The sequence below is a fragment of the Leucopleurus acutus genome, assembly GCF_964270905.1.
Source record: "Leucopleurus acutus genome assembly, chromosome: 11".
NCBI classification, from domain to species: domain Eukaryota; kingdom Metazoa; phylum Chordata; class Mammalia; order Artiodactyla; family Delphinidae; genus Leucopleurus; species Leucopleurus acutus.
Window position 1 is genome coordinate 45760190 of NC_139152.1, and position 27104 is coordinate 45787293.

At 39.4% G+C, this 27104-nt stretch overlaps 1 protein-coding gene across 2 annotated transcripts; it reads right to left on the minus strand.

Annotated features, from left to right (window-relative positions):
• Positions 1 to 1284: 1284 nt before the first annotated feature.
• PRIM1 (DNA primase subunit 1) lies at positions 1285 to 26831 on the minus strand (the record flags this gene model as incomplete). Of its 2 annotated transcripts, XM_082850968.1 has the most annotated exons (13): positions 26690 to 26831; positions 25059 to 25216; positions 15177 to 15283; positions 15033 to 15106; positions 13765 to 13901; positions 13292 to 13350; positions 12169 to 12278; positions 11584 to 11675; positions 11274 to 11415; positions 9984 to 10053; positions 9461 to 9549; positions 3983 to 4081; positions 1285 to 2422 (listed from the first exon to the last, which is right to left on the minus strand). In XM_082850968.1, the coding sequence occupies exons 1-13, from the start codon at positions 26790 to 26792 to the stop codon at positions 2403 to 2405; spliced, it is 1260 nt and encodes a 419-aa protein (XP_082707094.1). In that variant the 5' UTR covers positions 26793 to 26831. The 2 variants fall into 2 exon arrangements, with proteins under 2 accessions (XP_082707094.1, XP_082707093.1); XM_082850967.1 differs by lacking the exon at positions 1285 to 2422 and having other exon boundaries at positions 3948 to 4081.
• Between the last annotated feature and the right edge of the window lie 273 nt (positions 26832 to 27104).

Sequence of the window (27104 nt, forward strand, 5' to 3'; positions counted from 1 at the left end):
TTTTGAAAAGTAGAATGTAACAGTGTTTTCTTAATGAAAAGGCTAGGGATCCTGACTCCCATATCCTCTCTCCAAAAGGACTCAACACATACATTACCTAAACCAGCTAACACTATTTGAGCCAGTGGCTTTAAGACAATGGTGGCTGCCTTTTAAGATAAGCAATGCTTTGAAAGCTACTTTAAAATTTCTGATATTTTACCGTAGTGAAGTGAGGATTAGGATTAGTGAATTAGGATTAAATGAGTGGAGTTTACCAGGAATGAAAAATTCTGAAATTCTCTTTAGATAGGAGTGGCAATATTATGGAGTGAATAAGAACATGGATTTTGAAGCCAGACTCCTTTGTTTGAATCTCAGCTAGGTTACCTAATGGCGGCCTTCGGCAATTTAATTAACACATATATGCCTCAGTTTCCTTATCTATGAAATGGGGATAACAGTAGCTGCTTCATAGGATTGTTAGGAAGATTAAATTATGTACATTACTTAAAAAGTGTTAAAATTGTTAATAGAATTTCTACCTAATAGTGATCTGGGAGACTTGTCAATGCAGTCCATTTACCTTCAGAAGGGCCAGCAATAGCCATCTCCTTAGACAAACAAAACTACATTTTGACCATTCCCCTTTCTTTCCCAGCAAGCCCACTGACTTTTCTAACTCTGTTAATGATTAGCTAAGGAAGGACGTATTTTCTTTCTTTGGGTTTCTTTATAAACTGGGCAAGTTTGCAGACGGAAACCAGTTCTGTGCCCTTTGTTTCTACAATTCTCATATATGGATGAGAAGGCAAATCAGCTAGGGAAGTCAAGTCTTTATGTTTCTGTTGTCTTCAAGAACCAAACACTCTTTTGCACAAGCACAATATATTCTGTAATTTATTTTATGGGCAATTATACCGGTTTTTATCAAGGGCTCTAATATTAAAGCATTAAAATGTTTTAATGCTAGACATATTGGAAGCCCAAAACATCTCTTGCTGAAAGCATAATACCAGTCTTTCTACTCATTCTGAGTTAGGATGGACTAATGAGTCTTTAGTAATTAAAAAAATTTTTTTATTTACTTGGCTGCGCTGGGTCTGCGAACTTGTAGCTGCAGTATGTGGCATCCAGTTCCCTGAACAGGGATGGAACTGGGGTCCCCTACATTGGGAGCACAGAGTCAGCCACTGGACCACCAGAGGAATCCCAAGTCTTTAGGAATTTTGTATTCACTAGTTTTAATTGACCAGTCACTGTTTTCCAAAAAGACTGAACAATACATAGTAAACAGAAGCTCAGATGAGGAATTTTACACAATAGTCTTTAATATTTTCTCTTAAAAAATTAGAAAAAAAGAAATGAAAGGCATTTCAGTGTGTTGACTGTATTATAAATCTGTTTTATATAAATCAAAAACAAAAAACAAAAAACGGACTGTGGCAATGGAGAATACAATGTTATAGGTAGTACAAAGGAAGGAAAATTTTCATAACTCACGGAAAGCACCAGCCTGATAGCTTGCTTCTCAGTGTTTCTCAAAAGGCAGAATGTAAACCAGAATGACTGTTTTGTTAGGTTGGTTGTAAAACCAGGCAAAAGAAATCTGACACTTCAGAATCTATCACACGAAATCAAATACAGAAGAAATGAAACCTTTAAAATTAAATTTAAGTGTCTGGAGATATAGAGAGTCCAAGTGTTTTGACAAGTACAAAAGGTTTTATGCTGATGAAGTTGGTTATTTTTTCTAAATTGCTTAGAAAATTGTTCTGAGGGAAGAAGTTAGGAGCTACAATTGCCAACAGTTGTAAAAAATATTCTACTAGGCCCTAATATTGTAACATAGTAACTCGTATCTTTTGAACTAAAGTTTTAGTAGGTGTAGATGCTCATTTTAAAATCATGTTTTAAAAGACAAGCAGCGGGGTGTGGCCTGACCAATAAAAATATCAGTAAGCAAAATTAGGGAGTGACTGAATACACACTCCAGGTATAATTGACTTAAGTGTCTAAGACTTAAGAACAAAATGCTCATTCACCTAGAAATATGGAGGCTGAATCTGGTGAACTGACATCAAAATCTTGGGCATATTACTGCTCACTTACCTCCATATATGGCAACTGGTAGAAGTGAGTACCTATATCAGAAATCTTAGAATTATAATATTAAATTTTACAAATTAATCTGCAATCCACTTATATCCTCCTATTATTGCTCCTTCCAGGAGCCTGAATATTCTCCTTTGGTGGTCTCGGGAATCTTTTCAACATAATTATTTTTCAAGAAAAGAAAATTTTGCTTTGAGCATTAAGACACATACACAGTTCTGCTATACTTATTAAATGGCTCTTGGAAGTATTTGATTCTTGGTTGAAGGGAGAAGATATCCACATTGGTAAAAAGGGAGTTGTTATCTTCAGAAGTCTTTTTGTAAATCTAAAATAGAACAGATTTTTATCAAGGATAGTAAAGGAAAACAAAACAAAGCCCGTTTATTTCACATCCTGATTTGCTTAATGCTTCCATTAAATTCACATCATGCATAAAGATTTGCTTTCACATTTGCTGAAGTCAACATTATAGGCTGAGCTAGTACAGAACAAGAATACAAAGGACTTAATATGACCAGTTGGAATGGCAGCTTCAATGAGGCTTTCCAAGTTCAGAGTCATCACTGTTCATTCAACAAGCACATATTTGAGTGGCTACTATGAGTTAGAGCATTATCTTAGGCACTACTTTTTAACCACCACACATTTTGTTAAAAAATGAAGTGGAAAGGGAGTTTGTATTTTTATAACACTGCCAGTTTTCTATGGTATCCATCAATCTCTTGAATAATATTCACTGTTGATTTTTTTCCTTTTGGCTTACACATATGCTCAGGCATCTCCTATTCAAAGAACTCTTCCTTTGACACTGCTATCCTCCTAGCACCTCCTTCTCGCTCTTATATCCAACAGGATTTTATCAGTTCTCTACTGCATTTGACACTTGATAATCTCCTTGAAACTTTCCTTTCCCTTGGCTTCTGTGACACTTTTACTTAGATCTTTCAACTTCCAAAAAATCATTACCAAGTTTCAAGGAATGCTCCAGTATTTGCACTTTTTGGAGATCTCCAATTCTACTGTCCTAATACTAATAGCTCAATTGATCTCTTGGGCTCTAGTCTATCCCCTGCTTCTCCCCAGATATACTGTTGCTAGATTTATCTTTCTATTATAGATAAAACTACAAATCATGGCACTCCCTTTCTCAAAAACCTTTAATAGCTTCCCTGTCCCATCTGAATTAAGCTCAAACTCCCAAGACTGGAATTCGAGGCCATCTATACTCTGGCTTCAGTCTGCTTCTTCGGATTTCTCTCCCATCACTTCCTGACGCATCTTTTACCAGATAAGCTGTACTACTTGATGGCGTCTAGAGTGACTTGATGCTTTCCTGCTTCTATGCCTTTGTTCCTGCTGTTCCTTCAAGAATGAACAACCTGTCTCCTTTTTCCACTCCTGTACCTTTACCTCATCAAATCTCTGCTTGCGGAAATCCTACTCATACCTCAAGGTATGATATATTAGCATTGGGGATTAGAATTCGTACAGCAGCTCACTGAAATAGAGTTCAAATACCACCCTATTCATATAAAATCTTCTCAGGTTCTCTCAATCAGACGAGATCTCTTAGCATTTTGTACTTCTTTGTTTTGTACCAGTTAGTACTCCTTAAGGGCAGGGGAGCCATCATGTGGAATTCATCTTTGTATAATTCATTTTTGTTTCCCTCATAGTACCTGACACATAGAAGGTGTTAAAATGAGTGTGTGCTGAATTGAATTAAGGGACCCCACTTTTCAAAATACTAAGGATAGTGAGATAAACTAGTAACTTTTCTTGAGAGGAGAAAGATTACAGCTCTAAAAATTGTTCACTTGCTGGATGTTTTAAACTACCTGTACTAAGACCTAAATAGCTATAAGGGAAAGGTATAGAATCTTACCACTCTTCTTGAGAAGTTCTCCTTTTCGAGATTTATCCAGGTTTTCAAGAAACTGCTCAAAAACTTTTACAAAAGGACCTAGACTGGTCTTCTTGTAATCTAAATTATGAAGACCATGAATTATAATTAGCATTTTGGCAGCAAGAATAACATGAAAGTATAAGTTTCTTGTAAAAATTCTCTAGAATAGCGCTGTCCAATAGAAATATAATAAGAAATGTGTAATTTAAAACATTCTAGTAGCCATATTAAAAAGGTGAAATTAATTTTAATAATGTATTTTATTTAACCCATTATATCTAAAATATCATTTCATCTAAAATATCATTTCCACATGTGATAAAGATTGAAATATTTTACATTCTTTCACACTTCTTTGAAATCTAGTATTTTGTACTTAAAGTACATCTCAATTTAGATACTATATTATCATTGGAAATACTTGATCTAGATTTAAATTATAAAATATATAGATAAAAAAGCTCATATAACTAATTTTTCCAAACATACTTAAAAGTTCTCCAATAATTGAATCGATTATCAGTTTTTAAGTTTAAATTAATTAAAATTAAAAAAAATCTGTGGCTAATAGCCACATGTGGCTAATGTATTAGACAGTGCTGCTCTAAAACATCCAAACCACATGTACACATCTACTCTAGCAGTCAGTCATAGCATCATCTACTGCTATGTGTTAAGTCCCATCAAACATTCCTTCCTTTAGAAATTGTGGCTTTAATAATAAATAGTTTTACCAACAGAGCAAAACATTAAAAATGTGAAGTCAGGGCCATGCCTTCTGAAAACAATCAGAAGTTGATAGTCACACGCATTAAGTACAGGTATTCTTTGATCTATAAAAGTCTTAAAAATGTACATAAAATTTTGAATACAGAATCTTAATCATCCATTTAATTAAACAATCTATAATTAATACCCAAAGGAGGCAAAAATCTAATTGAGATCAAAATGAGGTTTGGATTTTGTCTGCATGGAATTAAGAGTCCTCATAATAGTTTACCGGAAAGAGTAAAAAAAGAAACTAGGGACTTTGCCCTTGGTCCAGTGGTTAAGACTACACGCTTCCACTGCAGGGGGTGTAGGTTTGATCCCTGGTTGGGGAACTAAGATCCCACATGCCACGTGGCCAAAAAATTAAACAAACAAACAAAAAATCTTAAAACAGAAAACAAAACATAAAAAAGAAACTATACTTAAAAATTTTTTTAGTAAATGTTATCTGACGTACTTGGGACTGGAAAAGGAATCTTGATGAGAGTATTAAGGATGAATATCTCAATTGTGGCAATTATGAAAGTAGATTATAATTTTGTTCTAAATTTTTAATATATAAATTTTCTTAAGATAAATAAACTTATACCAAAGAAACAATTTAGTTTGGGTTCAACCACATTGTACTTTGAACCTTTAATTCAAGATTGTAAGCTCCTTGGATGAAGGCCTCTATATTTGTTTCACCATTGCGGAATATATAATAAGCTCTCCATATAATTATTAAACAAATACTTACAAATTAAACAAATATTTACAACTGGCTATTATACAATATATTGAGTACTATGCTAAATTATAAAAATGTATAAGCCATACTACTTGGTCTCAAGAAGTTTTTATTTTTTATTATTATTATTTTTTCTTTGCGGTACGCGGGCCTCTCACTGTTGTGGCCTCTCCCATTGCGGAGCACAGGCTCCGGATGTGCAGGCTCAGCAACCATGGCTCACGGGCCCAGCTGCTCCGCGGCATGTGGGATCTTCCCAGACCGGGGCACGAACCCATATCCCCTGCATCGGCAGGCGGACTCTCAACCACTGCGCCACCAGTGAAGCCCAAGAAGTTTTTATTTTTAAAAATTTATTTATTTGGGCCATGCTGTGTGGCTTGCAGGATCTTAGTTCCTCGACCAGGGATGGAACCCGGGGCCCAGTGGAAGCTCGGAGTCCTAACCACTGCACTGCCAGGGAATTCCCTCAAGAAGTTTTGGAATGAACTGGAAAAACAACTCCTATATGTAGTGATAGAAAACAATATATAATTAAAGGCCAAACAGGCATATGGATAAGTATGAGTCCAAAGAATTGACCAGAGCTTCCCTGGGGGTGCAGTGGTTGAGAATCCACTTGCCAATGCAGGGGACATGGGTTCAAGCCCTGGTCCAGGAACATTCCACATGTTGTGGAGCAACAAAGCCTGTGCGCCACAACTACTGAACCTGTGTGCCACAACTACTGAAGCCCACGCGCCTAGAGCCTGTGCACCGCAACGAGAAGCCACTGCAATGAGAAGCCTGTGCACCTCTATGAAGAGTAGCCCCTGCTCGCCGCAGCTAGAGAAATACTGCACGCAGCAACGAAGGCCCAACACAGCCAAAAATAAATAAATAAAATTAATTAAAAAAAAAAAAAGAAAAAAGGAATTGACCAATCAAAGTTGACTGAGGTGGCTATGAACTAGGTCTTAGAAAAAAAGATTTAATTAGATAGAAAGGAGAGTGGAGAACATTCCAGGATTTGAGAAGTAGAAGGGAAGGAGCAAATGGTACTAATCTGAAAGTGGACAAAAGCTTACAATCACAGAAACTAAAGAAATAATAAGGAACTTACATATCACCTATTCCAGCCTCCCACTACCTCTAGAGCATCCCTGATTTACTGATGGCTATTAGCCTTTATGAATACTTGAAATGATAGGCAGTGCAGTTTATGTTTGAACACTTGTATTTCTTACAAAGCTTCTCCTTACAGGGAGCCAAAACTTGCTTGCTCAAAACCTCTGAACAAAGGAAAAAGATGTCCACAAAGAGATAATATTAAATTTAAAAAGTTGTGTTACAGTAATATATGCACTTGGTTAAAAAAAGTAAAATAGTCCTAACAGGTTTATAGTGGAAAAAAATAGCAGCCTCCTGCCCTAATTCTGACCTTTCCATCTTCTTGAATGGCAACTACTTTTTTCTTTCCTAGCATTCACTTCTAAAAATGAATACTTCCATTGTTACTTAGAAATCTAAGGCCATTCTTCCTAGCTCTATGGCTTTTTTGTTGGGGAGGGGTAGTAGGAAGGGGTCTGAAAGCTCTTAAGATCTTCTCTTAATTCTCAGTGTTAAATTTCAAAATGATGTGCCTTGGTGTAGGCACATCATTCTTATTATGCTGAGCCCTTTCAACAAGGGCTCATTTCTGGGATGTTGTCCTATATAATTTTGACAATTTTTCCTCCCTGTTTTATTTATTCTTTTTCTGTCAGATATTAGACCTCCTGAACCAGTCTTTAATTTTATCTTTCTTTTCCTTAAAAAACAACTAACTTGTCTTTTTTGTATTACTTTCTGGGAAATCTCAACTTTTCTCTTCCAGCCCTTCCATTGAATTTTTTATTCAAATGGTGATTTTTTTGATTTTTAAGATCTCTTTCTTATTCTCTGAGTGTTTCTTTTTCATAGCATTTTGGTCTTGTTTCATGGATACACTATCTTCTCTTATTCTCTGAGGATATCGTTTTTCTTTTTAATATAAATTTATTTATTATATTTATTTTTATTTTTGGCTGTGTTGGGTCTTCGTTGCTGTGCGTGGGCCCTAGTTGCGCAGGCTTCAATAGATGTGGCCCGCAGGCCTAGCAGCTGTGGCCCGCAGGCTCTAGAGCACAGGCTCAGTAGTTGTGATGCATGGGCTTAGTTGCTCCGTGGCATGTGGGATCTTCCCGGACCAGGGCTCGAACCCACGTCCCCTGCACTGGCAGGCGGATTCTTAACCACCACACCACTAGGGAAGACCAGATACCGGTTTTTTTAAAAAAGGTTTCCTGGGCTTCCCTGGTGGCACAGTGGTTGAGAGTCTGCCTGCCGATGCAGGGGACACGGGTTCGTGCCCCGGTCCAGGAAGATCCCACATGCTGCGGAGCGGCTGGGCCCGTGAGCCATGGCCACTGAGCCTGCGCGTCCAGAGCCTGCGCTCCACAACGGGAGAGGCCACAACAGTTAGAGGCCCACGTACCACAAAAAACAAACCAAACCAAACCAAACAAAAAGGTTTCCTTTGTTCCTTGCATTGTCTGTTTTCCCTGAGTTCTTTTTTCCAGTTTATTTATGTTGGAGACTTTTTTCCAATATTTTAAACAGAACGCTTGTAATCATTCTACAAATAATGATGGTGGAATGTACTTGTTTACGTATTAAGTTAGAGCTAGAATATATGAAGTGATATTTGAACTTGGAATCTGAAAAAAGGGTAGCAACATTTGACTAAAAAGGTCAGAGATGAGAAATCTGCACTGCCCATTACAGTAGTCACTAGCCACATGAGGCTATTTAAAGTTAAATGAAATTAAAAATCCAGTTTCTCACGTTTCAAGTGCTCAAAAGCCACATATGGCTAGTGATTACCATTTGGGCCATGTATAACATTTCCATCATCACAGAAAGTGCTATTGGACTCTACTGCTATAGTGTCTCTTGGGTATTGGTATAAGAAGATTTGACTTTCACTAACAGGAAGTTTTATATTCCCAGCTCCTTCAAATTCTTGAATATACAATTCAATCACAGTTTAGACATGTATTTAACAGAACACTCATCTAGATATAAAGACAAAGTAGAGAACAAAATATTGCATATATAGTAGTTGTTAAATAAATAGTTGTTGAATATAAGACTGTGAGATTCACTACTGGGCATATACCCAGAGAAAACCGTAATTCAAAAAGACACATGCACCCCAATGTTCATTGCAACACTATTTACAATAGCCAGGTCATGGAAGCAACCTAAATGCCCATCGACAGATAAATAGATAAAGAAGACGTGGTACATATATACAATGGAATATTACTCAGCCATAAAAGAAATGGAATTGGGTCATTTGTAGAGACATGGATGGATCTAGAGACTGTCATACAGAGTGAAGTAAGTCAGAAAGAGAAAAACAAATATCATATATTAATGCATATATGTGGAACCTAGAAAAATGGTACAGATGAACTGGTGTGCAGGGCAGAAATAGAGACACAGATGTAGAGAACAAACGTATGGACACCAAGGGGGAAAAGTGGCGGGGGGTGGTGGTGGTCGTGGGATGAATTGGGAGATTGGGATTGACATATATACACTAATATGTATAAAATGGATAACTAATAAGAACCTGCTGTATAAAAAAAAAAAAAGACTGTGAGATTCAAACAACTATCAAAACCAACTGACAATTTAATCTTACAATATAGATCCTGGCATTCAGATGTTACTTGTGAATATTTGTTGACTCAAATTGGATTCAACAGCACCATCTGGGCAATTGATGAAGGACAGAAACATTGCTATAATATTATTTGGTACTGAGCTGGTTTCAGGATAAACATTGATCTATTCTGGTCTGAATCCAAGGCGAGTTAATTACTGGAGTCACAGAAAGATGTCTATATAGAAGGATTATGTTAAAGTGAGACTTCAATATATTAACCTACCTCTGGTTCTATGTTTGATATCAGATTCAGCTCCGTTCTCTTTTTCTTCTTCTTTAGTGGAAATAACATCCAATTCATGGCAAATGGAACTACAGATAGTAGAATAAGATAATTTTAAAGTTGGTTCTTGGTCAACATTACCCAGTGTATGAAAGCACATGAATCTCACAAGATTTTCTGTGAAAAAATTGTGTGGCCAACTAAATTTGGGATATTCTAAAAACGATAATCTCTTCTTGGAGTTTTCCATGCACATTAGCATATTAAACACCAGGAAATTTTGCAGTAAGTAACTTTTAATCTGCTTAAGTCAGCATTTCCCAAACTTATTTGAACTCTTTTTGCATAATAGCAGCTGAAAAACTTGTGTTCTATGGAACTCACTAGGAAATGTTGCTCTGCTAGGGCATCATCATACAGCCTCAGAGAAGCTGCCTCTCTTGAAGGGATCTAATCCAACATACGTCACATTTAGAACAACAATCACAAACAAAAAATGAGTGATCAGTAATCTGGAACATACCTGATGGTTGGAACAGTAAATGGATCAAACTGATCCACTTTCTGTAAATCAATAGGCACAGAAATGCGACCTGTGAGAATCAAAAGTTATAAACTGAAGACTGGAATACAGATTATAAGCTGTCTCCTATGAGTTATTTTTGGCTAAAATTTTAATCTAAGGCTTAGAAAGAGGGTTAGACTCATCTGTTAAGAACAGTATTTAGGCACATTAGGTGTGTCTTTTTTTTTTTTTTTGCGGTACTCGGGGCTCTCCCATTGCGGAGCACAGGCTCTGGATGCGCAGGCTCAGCGGCCATGGCTCACGGGCTCAGCCACTCTGCGGCATGTGGGATCTTTCTGGACCGGGGCACGAACCCGTGTCCCCTGCATCGGCAGGCGGACTCTCAACCACTGCGCCACCAGGAAAGCCCTAGGTGTGTCTTTTATTTCTCTTAACAAAACACCAAAAAATAGATGTGAAAGACTGTTGAGCTATTACCTAGTTGCTGTTATTTCTACTTTTATTTCTATCTTCCTCTTCCCTATATCCTCCTATATTTAAGTACAACAGTCTCAAATTTAGAGTCCTCAAAATGGAACAGAATAGATGGAAATAGTTCATTTCATTACCTTGAGTTATTTGCTGAAATTGAAAAGACACCTATGTGTTGGCAGTTCTGAAAAGGGGCTGTATAAATGTATACACTACAGAGTCACTGTAGATTATTAAAGGAAACAAGGCAATTTGGGAGTATTTTTTTAAAAAATTATTTATGGGACTTCCCTGGTGGCGCAGTGGTGTGTTAGTTTCTGTGCAATGGTGTGTTAGTTTCTGCTTTATAACAAAGTGAACAAAGTTGCTGGCTGCACTGCGAGGCTTGCAGGATCTTAGTTCCCTGACCAGGGATCAAACATGGGCCCCATGAGTGAAAGCGCCAAGTCCTCACCACTGGACCACCAAGGTATTCCCCACAATTTGTTTTAAGACTGTGGACAAGTCACTTTAACCTCTTGGGCCACTGTTTTCTCATCTGTACAATGAGAGCTATTGTTCTGTGATTTCTAAGTTCCTCTCCAACTCTACTTCTAACAATTAACCTCAGAAACCCAACTAAAAATTATTTACATAGTGGAAACTCATCAGGCAGCTACTAATCAACAATTGAAAAGTCAGTGAACGCGGGCATTAGCTGACAGAACAAGTCTTCAACCTTTACTATTTCAGACATTCACACCCAGTGATATGCTTTCTAAAACAAAAAATAACTTTGATTTTTCTTTTATTTTCCTTACTTTCTTTACATAGTACCTGTTTTAGGATGAACACTAAAAGGGCTCTTCAGTAAATGATTGATTCCTTTGCTAACATTGATATCCAGTCGTGGAAAACAGTACTGGAGCATGATCTCCCACTCAAGCCAGGGTCCACATTTGTCATTTTTGCTGTTATTCTAAAAGTAGATGCAAATCCAGCATGAGGATCAGTAGGAATTTTTGAGGATTTCTTTAAAGTGGTTAAAAAGTGATCTTCAACATCTTTAACTTAGTAAGCAAAACAATCAGAATTTAATTAAAAATTGCATTATTGTATTTGTAATACAGATTTCAATGGAATATACCTGACATCTGCTGGCTGCTTTCTTCAAATGCTCCCAGCGCTGAAGTGAATTGTGATGCTTTTGGAAGCTTTGTTGAAGTTCATCATGCATTGGTGATGGGTCATTAAGGAACACACTCATTTAGGGCACATCAACGAACAACTTATTTTCAGTATGTATTACCACAAGGATATCTAAAGTTCACATAGAAAGTAATTATTGTTTTCTAAAATGCAAATATTAAACACATATCCTTAGAGAAATTCCCTTGTTAAACTATATTAGATATAACAAAGAATGCCAAAATAACTGTATAGTTTAAGGTAAAACTGGTCCCTGGTCTGTACATATTTTGAGGATGATCCCACATCCTTTAAGTAGTCATTAATTTTAGGAGGATCAACTTTCAAAATGAGGAAATTTATTTACAAAACGGCCTCGCTTCTTATTGTATTCCAGACTAGAGATTAAAAAATGCAGAAACACAGGAGATGTTTTGTGTAAAAACATTAGACTTATAAACATATGAGAATATGTAGGCAGAACACATTTATATCATAGATCAATACAAGTAGCTCACATAGAAATGGTCTCGGGAAAGGATATTTTCAGGAACAAGGGCTAAAATCTTATCCCAGCTTTCTTTATTCTCAAGAATATCTTGATCAACCAAGGCATAGTCTTCAAAGTATTTTTTTATTATGTTTATAGATTTTCTGTAGGAATAACAATAACAAAGTCCCAACACTATTAGCAACACATATGCCACATGGCTTTTGTCCACTTGGAAGGCTAGTACTTATTTTCACTGAATTTCTAAAACTTAACTAGATAAAACTGGAATTACATCTCTTCACAGGGTTATAAGAGTTAAATGAGACACTCTAAGGGGAAAGAACCTAGCATAATACTTGGTTTAGACTAGATATTCAAGAAATGTTTACTTTTTAAACTCCACGATTTAGAAGGTAATAGCATCATTAGTTTGTAACAAGGGTGGAAAGCAACCAAGTCAGGACAGCATAATAATACATCAGTAGTAGGATGTGGGATACAGTCTATAGTTTCTACTCTGAATTGCTTGCTTTAACATCTCAACACTTATATAGTGCTTAGCAGTTTGAAAATAGACTTCACATCTACTGTTTATTTATTTACCCGCGCCCCCTGCAGTGGAAGCACAGAGTCTTAACCACTGGACCGCCAGGGAAGTCCCTCTACTGTTTCATTTTATCTTTGCCACAACTCTGTGAGATAGATGGAGCAGACATTGTTCTCCCTATACTGATAAGAAACAGAGGCTCTAAAATTTATCAAGGTTGTATTAAACTGGAAGAATAGGGATTCTTACTCCTAATGCAAATCCTCTTTCCATTATCCTGGAGAAGTAGTGAATTCAGTGGAATCAAGCAGACCAGGACATGAATCCTGAATTTAATAATTACTTGTGTGAAGCCAAGCAAATTATACAATCTCTCCAAATCTCACTTCTCTCATCTGTAAATGGAGATACCATCATGTATCTAATGAGGTTGTTGTGAAGACCAATGAGAATATTTGTGAAGCACCTATCATGAATACTGGAGCATATAAAATAGACACTCAATTAACTCTAGCTATTATTATTGTAAAATGCTACCCCAGCAGAGAAAATTAATCAGGTAATTCTAAAAGCACATGCAGGTAAATCAGACACAACTTAAACTTCATGGAGTCTTTTCCAACAGACCTGACAAAAGGATGAATTTTTTCACTTAGGTGAACTTTCTTTTTAACATCTTGACCACCCTGAAAAACAAACCATCACAAAAACACTTCGTGTATATTATGTAACATAAATGAAATAATTAAAACTTTCTTTAACGTGTTCTAAAGATATTGATTAAATTCTGTCAAAGTATAGAACCTTGGATGACATTTTATATAGTCTCAATACATGTAACTTTCTGGGTTAACTTTACTTGACATACTTGAACCAGAAAAGTAAACTAATCTTCCTTATGCCACAAAGGAGGATGCTTAACAGCAAAATATGAAGCATCTTAAAAAATGTAGCTACTATGATTTTAATTGATCTACTGGTAAAATCATCTTCTCTGAAATACAAATTCTTAAAAGATAGTTTAATTTTGTTACAGAACATACCAGGCTTGGTCATATCTAGCAAACAAAGAAATGTAAATATCATTAAGAAGACCTTACCTTTACAACACTCAAATATTCAACTATCCCAGAACGTACTGCAGAGGACAGTTTTCTAACTGATTCATCACAGACCCAGCAATGAACACCTCTCCTTCCAGAATATACCCAGAGACGATGTTTAAATCCAAAGTCCTCTGACAAGGGGAGAAAAAATAGGTTTTAAAACAAATCTATGAATTCCTGGTTCTTGCTTACTTCTTTAGCTTCATTTTTTTAACCTCTTATCCACATGTACTCATCTTAACTATATTAGTTGACCCTTGAACAAAGTGGGGATTGGCGTGCCAACGTTCCCCAGTCGAAAATCCATGTACAACTTATAGTGGGCCCTCCGTAGAAACAGTTCCTCTGCATCAGTTCCTCTGTGTTTGTGGTTCCACATCTGCAGATTTAACCAACTACAGATCATAGAGTACTGTAGAATTTACTATTGAAAAAAAATCTGTATAAGTGGACATGTGCTGTTCAAACCCTTGTTGTTCAAGGGTCAACTGTACATTATTTGTATTGGGTTGGCCAAAAAGTTCGTTCGGGTCTTTTGTAGCCTCTCAGAGAAAACCCCGAATGAACTTTTTGGCCAACCCAACAGTTTCCCATGCCCCCATGCTCTTGCCTTCAGTTCTTTACCTATCCTGGTCTCTCTGCTAAGAATGTCTTCATGCCCCAGTACTTCCATTTCTCTCCCTGACCAACTGCCATTTATCTCTAAAGACCCAGTCTAGGGATAGTAAGAGAGTTAATAAATTTAAAGTGTTTGGAACAGTGCCTGGTACATCATAAGCCCCCTATATAAGAGTTAGCTATTATTATTATCATTATCATCCTCATCATCACCTCTTCTAGGAAGCCTTTTCTCATCTAATCTCTTCCCATTCCTGTATGCACTCCTGCTGTTCTATACCCCCATAGCATCCCATGCATATTAATGAATATGTAATCCTGAATTTTCTTGTTTCCTCCTTAGACTGCATAACCTACCTGAAGTAAGAATTGTTATCTTTCATAGTTCCCTCATCTAGCACAGTACCTAGCTTGCAAAAGTTGCTCAATAGATTGAATTGGGAAAAAATTAAATGATTTGATCAATAGCTTTATCAAAGTTTTAACTACAACTTTATTCTAATCTTTTGTTTTCCCTACCATATGTTTCAAAGAAACATGTTAGTAATTTATGAGATTTGACTATAAAATGGTATAGACAGGTTAATATTCAGAGGAAAACAGATTCTCGCATTTGACCCCACTCAGACACTGTTAATACTTGCCCTTCAATGCTCGGTCAATGATGTGTATGGCCATCGTCATGAGGGTCCAGCACTTAGCACATATGTCTGCAGAACTGGAGCAGAATCATCATTACTCATTGTCAGTGATACCACCCACCTACCATCAAAACATGTGGAACTCACCTACAACATCTCCTCACATCATCGTAGTCTGTCATGTCAATGTCAAACACCAGTTCTTTTTCCTGAGCCTGGAAAGCTCCCAGCTTCACTGTATTGTGTTGATTGGGCTACAAGTACAAAATAACAATCAGTTTCTATAACAGCTGCCATGCTGCCAGATATGCTTATTTTCTACCTACACAGAAAAAGTGGCCAAAGAGAAGTGAAGAAACCATATAATGCCAAGTCTATGTCAGTTGAAGCTCACTGACTCGATCCTATACATCCAGAATTGATGACAGTGTAACTTTCATCTACTTAAAACAAGATGTGATAAATACGTTACCATATTTTTTTTCTAGTTCCATTGAGATATAATTGATATATATGACATTGTATAATAAACATTTGTTGATCAATAGAAATTGTAACAATGAGTTTTTAGGTTTCTGATAAGGAAAAGTACATACAAATAATTAATGCCCTACTGCAAGGTATTTTAAGGACCTTTAATTGTTACTGGACATATAAGTAACAGAAATGTATTTAAAAATTTTCAATAATTCAAAAAGATCTCTCAATTAGTCTGGTTTAAGCTGTAAGTAATCTCCTTTGAGGCGATGGACTACCTGGTAAAGAAGGTGGACTGAATACAAATACTTATTTGGCTTCCTCTAAACCTGTGCAAAAATAAATTTTTTTTGTTTTGTTTTGTTTTTTGTTCTTTGCGGTATGCGGGCCTCTCACTGTTGTGGCCTCTCCTGTTGCGGAGCACAGGCTCTGGACGCGCAGGCTCAGCGGCTATGGCTCACGGGTCCAGCCGCTCTGCGGCACGTGGGATCTTCCTGAACCAGGGCACGAACCCGTGTCCCCTGCATCGGCAGGCGGACTCTCAACCACTGTGCCACCAGGGAAGCCCTTTTTTTTTTTTTAAAGAAAGGCACAAGTCTTTTATTCATTCACTTACTTTTTAATTCTTATTGAAGTATAGTTGATTTAAAATGTTGTGTTAGTTTCTGCTGTACAGCAAAGTGAATCAGTTTTAAATATACATATATCCACTTTTTAAAAAAAAATTATTTATTTATTTATTTTTGGCTGTGTTGGGTCTTCGTTGCTGCGTGAGGGCTTTCTCTAGCTGTGGCGAGTGGGGGCTACTCCTTTTTTCTTTTTTTTTGGCGGTACGCTGGCCTCTCACTGTTGTGGCCTCTCCCGTTGTGGAGCACAGGCTCCGGACGCGCAGGCTCAGTGGCCATGGCTCACAGGCCCAGCTGCTCCGCGGCATGTGGGATCTTCCCGGACCGGGGCATGAACCCATGTCCCCGGCATTGGCAGGCGGACTCTCAACCAGTGCGTCACCAGGGAAGCCCAGGGCTACTCTTCGTTGCAGTGCACAGGTTTCTTATCGTGGTGGCTTCTCTCATTGTGGAGCACGGGCTCTAGGCGCGTGGGCTTCAGTAGTTGCAGCTCGCAGGCTCAGTAGTTGTGGCTCACGGGCTCTAGAGCACAGGTTCAGTAGTTGTGGCGCACAGGCTTAGTTGCTCCACGGCATGTGGGATCTTCCCGGACCAGGGATTGAACCCATGTCCCCTGCATTGTCAGGCGGATTTTCAACGACTGCGCACCATGGAAGCCCCTATTCACTCTTTTTTTTCTATTTATTTATTTATTTTTTGGCATGCAGGATCTTAGTTCCCTGACCAGGGATGGAACTCGAGCCCCCTGCAGTGGAAGTGCAGAGTCTTAACCACTGGGCCGCCAGGGAAGTCCCTATCCACTCTTTAGATTCTTTTCCTATATAGGTCATTACAGAGTATTGAGTAGAGAGTTCCCTGTGCTATACAGTAGGTCCTTATTAGTTATCTCTTATACGTAGTAGTGCGTATATGTCAATTCCGATCTCCCAATTTATCCCTCTCCCCTCCTTTCCCCCCTGGTATCCATAAGTTTGTTTTCTACATCTATGACTTTATTTCCTTTTTTATTTTTTGGCTGCGCCCCACGGCATATGGAATCTTTAGTTCCCCGACCAGGGATCAAATCTGCACCCCCTGCGTTGGAAGCGTGGAGTCTTAACCACTGGACCGCCAGTGAAGTCCCTGTGATTGTATATCTGTTTTGTAAGTAAGTTCATTGGCGTAAGTCTTTTAAAAAGGAACCAGAGAGCGGCCTGGTGCTGACCTGAGCAGCCCCTTTCCCTGCCTGACCTGCATGACCAGGCCCCTCCCCAGGAGGCACAGCTGGCTGAGGGACGGGCACTGGGTACCTCAGGGTGAACAAAGGCCACGGGGCTAGGGGCACAGCCTGTACTCCCACCCTGAAGTTCCCCAACTGCACCTTTGTTGAATTGTGGTAGCTAGGAGGATCTTGGGGTGAAGGATGATGTCTTGGCAGCTGAAGCTGGGGCAAGAACCCTGGGCTCGGGTAAGGAGCAGGGGGAAGAAAGTATTCTGGTCTTAAGTCCAGCTCTGTCCTCAGTAGGCTCTGGCTTCCTGCCCTGGCTTTCCTCTGATGCTATAAATTTTCTGGTCCCCCTGGGTCTGGGGACAGTGTTGCCTTCCATGTCTAGAGAAACTGTTGTAACCAACCTTTCCTAACACAATAAAGAGGTGTCCTGGAAAAAAAAAAAAAAAAGAACCAGAGAGGAGACAATACCACCACAATTTTTATAAGGAGAAACAAAAAACTGAATCTTCAGCTCTCAGTAAAGGATAAGAAGGAACCCAATTTACACCTCAGAATCCCCAAAAGTCTCAGGAATAGGTGACAACAGCCATTTCTGGAGATGAGATTAAAAACAAGAGGATTGATTTAAAATCTACTCATGAAGCAGTTAGTTCCCCATAGTGCTAAACTTACTCCGTGGAGCTAGGTGACTGTGCTTCCATTTCCCTGGCAAAGATACCTGAATTATTATCTGCAGAGTGTAAAACAGAGGGTCTCTGGGCTGGGGAGGGGACAACAGGCACAGTTGAAGAAGGATGTGTTGTACAGATATTCAGAGGATTAATTAGACCTTTACATAGGGAATACTGAGACCCAGCCCTCTCCTCTGTACCCTTCCACTAACACCCCAGGCAGGAGACGGGAAGATTCCTTTCTGAAGACTCTGTCCAAGTGTACCAGGCACTGTTATTAGGCTCTAGGAATAGATCAGTCATCAACTGGAGTTTTCATTCTAGTAAAGATCTAGAGAAATTGACATCAGAGATTCGCCCCAATAAAACAGCCCAGCCAGATCATTCTGTAGTAAAGAAATCTCAGCCATGTATACAGAGTCTCCAATCAGCTTTTTAGTACTCTATTCTTAAATATAAGCAACAAGCAAGAAACTACCAGACATATGAGGAAAACCTCTGATATGAAGGAGTGAAAAAAAACAGAAAAAAATGCACCTTTAGAGAAAAGAGCCTGTGGAACAGAAAAAAATTTTAAAAACTATCATTGATATCCTCAGTGAGAGAAGATGTATCAATGAAAAAAGTACAGGATGTCCTAAAAAAAAGTTCTTGGAAATGAAAAACTTTTAAGGAAATTGCCCAGAAAGTAGAGAAAAAGGAGACTGAAAAATAGGAAGAAAGGGCTTCCCTGGTGGCGCAGTGGTTGAGAGTCCGCCTGCGATGCAGGGGACACGGGTTCGTGCCCCGGTCCGGGAAGATCCCACAGGCCACGGAGCGGCTGGGCCCATGAGCCATGGCCGCTAAGCCTGTGTGTCCGGAGCCTGTGCTCCACAATGGGAGAGGCCACAACAGTGAGAGGCCTGCATACTGAAAAAAAAAAAGGAAGAAAAAAAAAAAGAATTAGAAGACCAGTCTAAGACATAAAATCACCTTTAGGAATTCTAGAGACCAGAGAAAATAGGTAGGAAAAATTATATTAAAAATAAAAAGGGTCAGACAAGAGGGCAGACCGAAGAAACAATAAGAACTATAATCCTGCAGCCTGAGGAACAAAAATCACATTCACAGAAAAGATGAAAGGCAGAGGGCTATGCATCAGATGAAGGAACAACATAAAACCACAGAAAAACAACTAAATGAAGTGGAGATAGGCAACCTTCCAGAAAAAGAATTCAGAATAATGATAGTGAAGATGATCCAGGACATTGGAAAAAGAATGGAGGCAAAGATTGAGAAGATGCAATAAATGTTTAACAAAGACCTAGAAGAATTAAAGAACAAACAAACAGAGACGAACAATACAATAACTGAAATGAAAAATACACTAGAAGGAATCAATAGCAGAATTACTGAGGCCGAAGAACAGATAAGTGACCTGGAAGACAGAACGGTGGAATTCACTGCTGCAGAACAGAATAAAGAAAAAAGAATGAAAAGAAATGAAGACAGCCTAAGGGACCTCTGGGACATTAAACGCAACAACATTCGCATTATAGGAGTCCCAGAAGGAGAGGAGAGAGAGAAAGGACCCAAGAAAATACCTGAAGAGATTATAGTCGAAAACTTCCCTAACATGGGAAAGGAAATAGCAACCCAAGTCCAGGAAGCACAGAGATAAACCCAAGGAGAAACACGCCGAGACACATAGTAATCAAATTGGCAGAAATTAAAGACAAAGAAAAATTATTGAAAGCAGCAAGGAAAAAATGACAAATAACATACAAGGGAACATAAGGTTAACAGCTGATTTCTCAGCACAAAGTCTCAGCCAGAAGGGAGAAGGGAGTGGCATGACATATTTAAAGTAATGAAAGGGAAAAACCTACAACCAAGATTACTCTACCCGGCAAGGATCTCATCCAGATTTGATGGAGAAATCAAAAGCTTTACAGACAAGCAAAAGCGAAGGGAATTCAGCACCACCAAACCAGCTCTACAACAAATGCTAAAGGAACTTCTCTAACTGGGAAACACAAGAGAAGAAAAGGACTTATAATAACAAACCCAAAGCAATTAAGAAAATGGTAATAGGAACATACATATCAGTAATTACCTTAAACGTAAATGGATTAAATGCTCCAACCAAAAGACACAGGCTCACTGAATGGATACAAAAACAAGACCCATATTTATGCTGTCTACAAGAGACCCACTTCAGATCTAGGGACACATATAGACTGAAAGTGAGGGGATGGAAAAAGATATTCCATGCAAATGGAAATCAAAAGAAAGCTGGAGTAGCAATACTCATATCAGATAAAATAGACTTTAAAATAAAGACTGTTACAAGAGACGAGGAAGGACACTACATAATGATCAAGGGATCAATCCAAGAAGAAGATGTAACAATTATAAATATATATGCACCCAACATAGGAGTACCTCAATACATAAGGCAACTGCTAACAGCTATAAAAGAGGAAATCAACAGTAACACAATAATAGTGGGGGACTTTAACACCTCACTTACACCGATGGACAGATCATCCCGACAGAAAATTAATAAGGAAACACAAGCTTTAAATGACACAATAGACCAGATAGATTTAATTGATATTTATAGGACAGTCCATCCAAACAGCAGATTACCTTTTCTTCTCAAATGCGCACAGAACATTCTCCAGGATAGATCACATCTTGGGTCACAAATCAAGCCTCAGTAAATTTAAGAAAATTGAAATCACATCAAGCATCTTTTCTGACCACAATGCTATGAGACTAGATCTCAATTACAGGGAAAAAAACGTAAAAAACACAAACACATGGAGGCTAAACAATATGTTACTAAATAACCAAGAGATCACTGAAGAAATCAAAAAATACCTAGAGACAAATGATAACGAAAACACGATGATCCAAAACCTATGGGATGCAGCAAAAGCACTTCTAAGAGGGAAGTTTATAGCAATACAATCCTACCTCAAGAAACAACAAACATCTCAAACAAACAATCTAACCTTACACCTAAAGGAAACAGAGAAAGAACAAACAAAACACAAAGTTAGTAGAAGGAAAGAAATCATAAAGATCAGAGCAGAAATAAATGAAATAGAAACAAAGAAAACTATAACAAAGATCAATAAAACTAAAAAATAAATTAAAAAAAAAAAGGGTCAGAATGGCCATTATCAAAAAATCTAGAAACAATAAATGCTGGAAAGGATGTGGTGAAAAGGGAAACCTCCTGCACTGTTGGTGGGAACGTAAATTGATACAACCACAATGGAAAACAGTATGGAGGTTCCTTAAAAAACTAAAAATAGAACTACCATACAACCCAGCTATCCCACTACTGGGCATATACCCTGAGAAAACCATAATTCAAAAAGAGACATGTACCACAATGTTCACTGCAGCACTATTTACAATAGCCAGGACTTGGAACCAACCTAAATGTCCATCGACAGATGAATGGGTAAAGAAGATGTGGCACATATACAAAATGGAATATTACTCAGTCATAAAAAGAAATGAAACTGAGTTATTTGTAGTCAGGTGGATGGGCCTAGAGTCTGTCACACAGAGTGAAGTAAGTCAGAAAGAGAAAAACAAATACCATATGCTAACACATACATATGGAATCTAAAAAAAAAAAAATGGTACTGATGAACCTAGTTGCAGGGCAGGAATAAAGATGTAGACACAGAGAATGGACTTGAGGACACAGGGTGGGAGGGGGAAGCTGGGGCAAAGTGAGAGTAGCACTGACATATATACACTACCGAATGTAAAATAGTTAGTTAGTGGGAAGCAGCAGCATAGCACAGAGAGATCAGCTCAGTGCTTTGCGAAGACCTAGAGGGGTGGGAGAGGGAGGCTCAAGAGGGAGGGCATATGGGGACATATGTATGCATATGGCTGATTCACTTTTTTGTACAACAGAAACTAACACAGTATTGTGAAGCAATTATACTCCAATAAAGATCTATTAAAGAAAAAAAAAAGGAAAATTTCCCAGGATTGAAGGATACGAGCTCATGATCATATGTGTCCATCAGGTATCTAGCACAATAGATGAAAAAAGATGTACACCATTAGGGACAGAGGGGATAGGTAGAAAATCCTAAGAGCGGGGCTTCCCTGGTGGCGCAGTGGTTAAGAATCCACCTGTCAATGCAGGGTACACATATTCGAGCCCTAGTAAGGGAAGATCCCACATGCCGTGGAGCAACTAAGCCCATGCGCCACAACTACTGAAGCCCACGTGCCTAGAGCCCGTGCTCCACAACGAGAAGCCACCTCAATGAGAAGCCCGCGCACCACAACGAAGAGTAGACCCCGCTTGCCGCAACTAGAGAAAGTCCGCACACAGCAACGAAGACTCAATGCAGCCAAAAATAAATAAAATAGGTACAACATTAAAGAAATAAATTTTTTTTTTTAAAAAGAATGGAACAGGAATCAGAATGGCATTAGTCTTCCTAACAGCAACATTGGAAACTCGAAGATAATGTAACAATGTCTTCAAAATTCTGAGGGAAAATGATTTACAAACTCAATCATTAGTTAAGCATAAAGATAGAATGAAGACATTTTCCAGATACAGAAGGTATGAAATATTTTGTCTTCCATGCACCTTTTCTTAGGAAGCTCCTGGAGGATGTGCTCCACCAAAACAAGGGAGTAAACCAAAAAGAGAACATAGGATCTAGGCAACAAGGATCACAGGAGAGAGGTGAAAGGAAACCAGGGTGATTACAAGTTCATATTTACCCGTCAGGCTTAGAGAGGAGGAGTTAAGAAGGCTGCAGGAGAAATTTCTTCAGGATGAAACTGACAAAATACTTGATGGATCTGAATACATTGGGAGATTTATATAATTAGCAGTTTGGGGTTGAATTAGTGATCTAATCCTAATTTTTAACAAACATACAAAGAGCATGTGGTAATAGGAAGGTTCTCTGTGTGGTGAGGGTAGGGGGTGAGACTAAAAAAACCCTAAACTCTCATCTGCCAGAATGGAAGGTCAGTAGATAATGCTTAAAATGGAAAAACGGAAGAAATATAATCATGTTATTTAGAGACAAGGAGGCAAATACCTTAACAATCAGCAAAAAGAAAATGCTTGCCTCTGGGGAGCAAAAACTAGGGGGAAAAGTAGGAGACCTTAAAAAAAATAAAGCCTAATTAATAGTAGTTGATTCTGTAAACTACGCGCATAAAACTGATAAAAATCACAAACAAAACACACAAAAAAGGTGTACAGATGCCTCTGTCTTGGTCCAATTAAAAAAAATGACACTATCCCCCCCCCTTCTGTGCCAGGGAGAAGGAGTAGAGTGACAACTTGACCCTTCTACAGAGACTTCAATTTTTTGTTTTTTGGGTTTTTTTTGCGATACGCGGGCCTCTCACTGCTGTGGCCTCTCCCACCGCGGAGCATAGGCTCTGGACGCGCAGGCTCAGTGGCCATGGCTCACGGGCCCAGCCACTCCGCAGTATGTGGGATCTTCCTGGACCGGGGCATGAACCCGTGTCCCCTGCATCCGCAGGTGGACTCTCAACCACTGCGCCACCAGGGAAGCACGAGACTTCAGTTTTAATCTCCACCTCTGAAGAGGAGTAAACTGTTCCAAAGCATTTTCCCTGCCTGCCTTACCTTACCTCTTCTTCTCCCCTTCCCCTGGGATTTAGTCAGAAAACCTGGATTCAGGTCCCATCTCCCTCATTTAGAAATTGTGTGACCTAGGGCAAATTATCGAAGTTCTCCTTTGTAAAAAGAATAATGAGGGCACTTCCCTGGTGGCACAGTGGTTGGGAGTCTGCCTGCCGATGCAGGGGACGCGGGTTCGAGCCCTGGTCCGGGAAGATCCCACATGTTGCGGAGTGGCTGAGCCCGTGAGCCACAACTACTGAGCCCAAGGGCCACAACTACTGAAGCCTGCGCACCTAGAGCCCGTGCTCCGCAACGAGAGGACACTGCAATGAGAAGCCCACGCACTGCAATGAAGAGTAACCCCCGCTCGCTGCAACTAGAGAAAGCCCGCACACAGCAACGAAGACCCGACGCAGCCAAAAATAAATATAAACAAAATAAATTTATATTAAAAAAAGAATGAGGATTGATATGAAAAACAAGCTATACAACATATGAAAAAGCTCCATACAAAAGCTATTATTTCATGTGTATATTTTCCCCACCATGTGTGTATTTTTAAGGAGAGGAAGGAGGACAATTTTGGTATGTTTATTCACTCAGCAGATAATTACTGTGTACTCTTTGCCTAGCAGTATTCTAGGCACTTAGAATGTATCAGTGAGGTGAGCAGGTAGGAGGAATGGCAGGCTGCAGACGCCTCACTGAGTAAGGACTTAAAGGAGGTGAGGGAATGAACCAATAAGATATTTGGGGAAATGGGTTCTAGGCAGTGGAAACTGCTTGAGCACGGGCCAGTGTGGCAGGTGAGGAGTGACTGAGCAGGAGAGAGAGGCTCTTACTTGGAGTGAAATGGGGAGCCACTGGAGAATGGTTTTGAGCAGAGGAATCATGACAATCTTGTTTTAAAAGGATCCTTCTGGCTGCTGTGTTGAGAATAGAGTCTAGAGTCTACAGGAGCAAAGTGTTAGAAAGTTTTTACAGTAATTTAGATTAGAGATGGTTATGATGATGGTAGCAGCACTAGTAGCAGTGGTTGGATTTTAGGTATTATTATGGTAGAGCTAAAGAGATTTCCTAGTGAAACAGATACAGGTGTGAGAGAAATAGAGAAATCAAGAATGATTCTCTCCAATGCCCTCTGTGCTCAACCACGCTGACTTCCTAGTCTTTTAGCCAGATACTCTTTTTTTTGTTCTAGTGAGAATACAACCAATTCACTTCCAAACTATTTCCAGTCAGTAATGTAAAGCATCAAAGGACAATTTGTGGCTCTTCAACTAAAATAAACTCTAAAAATTTATCTCAAAATGCTAGGGGCAAAAAAAAAAAAAAAAAAAGTGCTAAGGGCACCAATCCATTCTTGGTTTAAAAAACAACAAACTACATAAAAAATCGATTTCTTACTCTGTGGGAATATACCGCGCCTATATCAATCTTGTACGGATTCATTTTCTGCATCTCCTTTTCCAGATCACTCTGGTTGTTGAAGGATTGGTAACGAATGTAAATATCATCTTTCAATGTGAAGGAAAATTCACGGTGTTGAAAGTAATTCTTTACCACTGCAAAATAAATGTACACTTTAAAAGTTAATTTGGTACTTTACCCAGCTCAGAACATTAAAACATTAACCAATGAGAAGATATATATATATTTTTTTTAATTTGTGCTTTTATTTGCCAGTATAACTACAGTAACCTGCAAACTTTTTTATTCTAAAAAGCACATTTTACATCACAGTCCAACAAACACATATATAATGTGTATACATATACAGAAGTGAAACAAAGGTTTTGCCAAAAACGTCTACCCTGAGTGTTAATTCTTTTTAAGACTTTTTTTTAAAAATTAAGGCTGAACTGCACTGACACATCATAATCACCAAAGTCCCTAGTTCATCTTAGGGTTCGCTTTACAAAGTGAATAGTGTTGCACATTCTACGGGTTTGGACAATAGTATGACATAAAATCATTATAATGTCATACAAAGTATTTTCACCGCTCATAAAAACTTCTGTATTCTATGTATTCATCTCCCCTGCCCCGCAAACTCCTGGCAACCACTGATCTTTTTATTGTCTCCATTGTTTTGCCTTTTCCACAATGGCATATACACGGAATCTATTTTTCTTTTTTCCTTGAATAGAGAGGTTCAAAGCCTTTATGCCTATAACACCACTCATGGCACAGCCACACGTGGACCGGACAGGCTCCAGGTGGCAAAGTCCCCCACTGAATACTGTAGCTTTCCTCCCAGTACTGAGCCCTGTCCCACTGGTCCTGCCCAGCAGCCACGTGCAGGTGAAGGGGGCATACGTGTTGGGTATCTGTTCATAGGAAGGCCACAAGTTTTGTGCCCCTTGTCACAATGAACCCTAATTCCTGTTGGGTGTGTTGTAAACACGAGCCATTTCTTCAGACCCCCTGCTCTGAGCACACCCCAGAGAAGATATTTTTAATGAGTCCTCTGTGCACTGTGCTACATGTTAAAAAAAAAAAAAAGACAAGAACTAGTTCCTAATTTGAAGGGGTTTACCATCCCGCATCTAACAGGGAAAAGTAAAAATGAGGAAAAAGATGCAGAAATATTTTCAATATGTAATACCACCTCTTTTTACTCGGTGGGCACTAGTAAATTCTTGGGAAGAGTTAAGTACCTCTCCTCTTTTAGGAGATGCCCCTCTGTCCCTGAGCTGATCACGCCTCTGCAGCTTCATGCTATGACCCGGTAACCCCCCTTGGCTGCAGATAAACACCGAACCGAAAGTCAGTCCGACCACTTGAGTCTGACCAAGGAGTGATAGGAGCAGCGGCTCTGCCTTACAATGCGTAGCGGTAGGCTGGTCATTACAACCTCTCTCGGCCCATTTACACCTCAGAGGTGAGGGGGAGGGCTCAAGATAACGCAAGACGGTGCCCGGCACAACGCCTGGCGCACAGGAGGCGCTTCATATTGTCATTCCAAGGTACCCTCCTGAAACCTCCTCACGTTCCCCTCCCAACCCACTTCCCACCCCGCTCCCCGCCTCCATCACCTCCGCCATAGTTGAGCCAGCGATAGTACTGGGCGTAGGGAAAGAGCCTCCGGTAATAAAGCTTAAGCAGCTCGGGCAGCTCGGCGGGGTCAAACGCCTCCATGAAGCGCGGAACTCAACCCAGGGAGGCCGGCCACGAGAAATGGCGGGAACCACGCAGCCGGAGCCCCCGCCACTGCGCAGGCGCATCGTGGCCGCGGCCGGCGGTCTGCAGGGGCCACTGGGAATTGTAGTTCCCATTCGGAGGTCGGCCTGAGCGAGGGAGGCGCTCCCGCGGTCTCCACCCGCCCGCTTCGACACTCCACTGCTCAGGTGGGCAGAAGGAGGCTGCGCCCATTCCAGGGATATCTTCTGCCTAAAGGTGAGCCTTAGAGCATATAGATTTAGGTTATTAAGATGAAGTAAAAGAGATGTT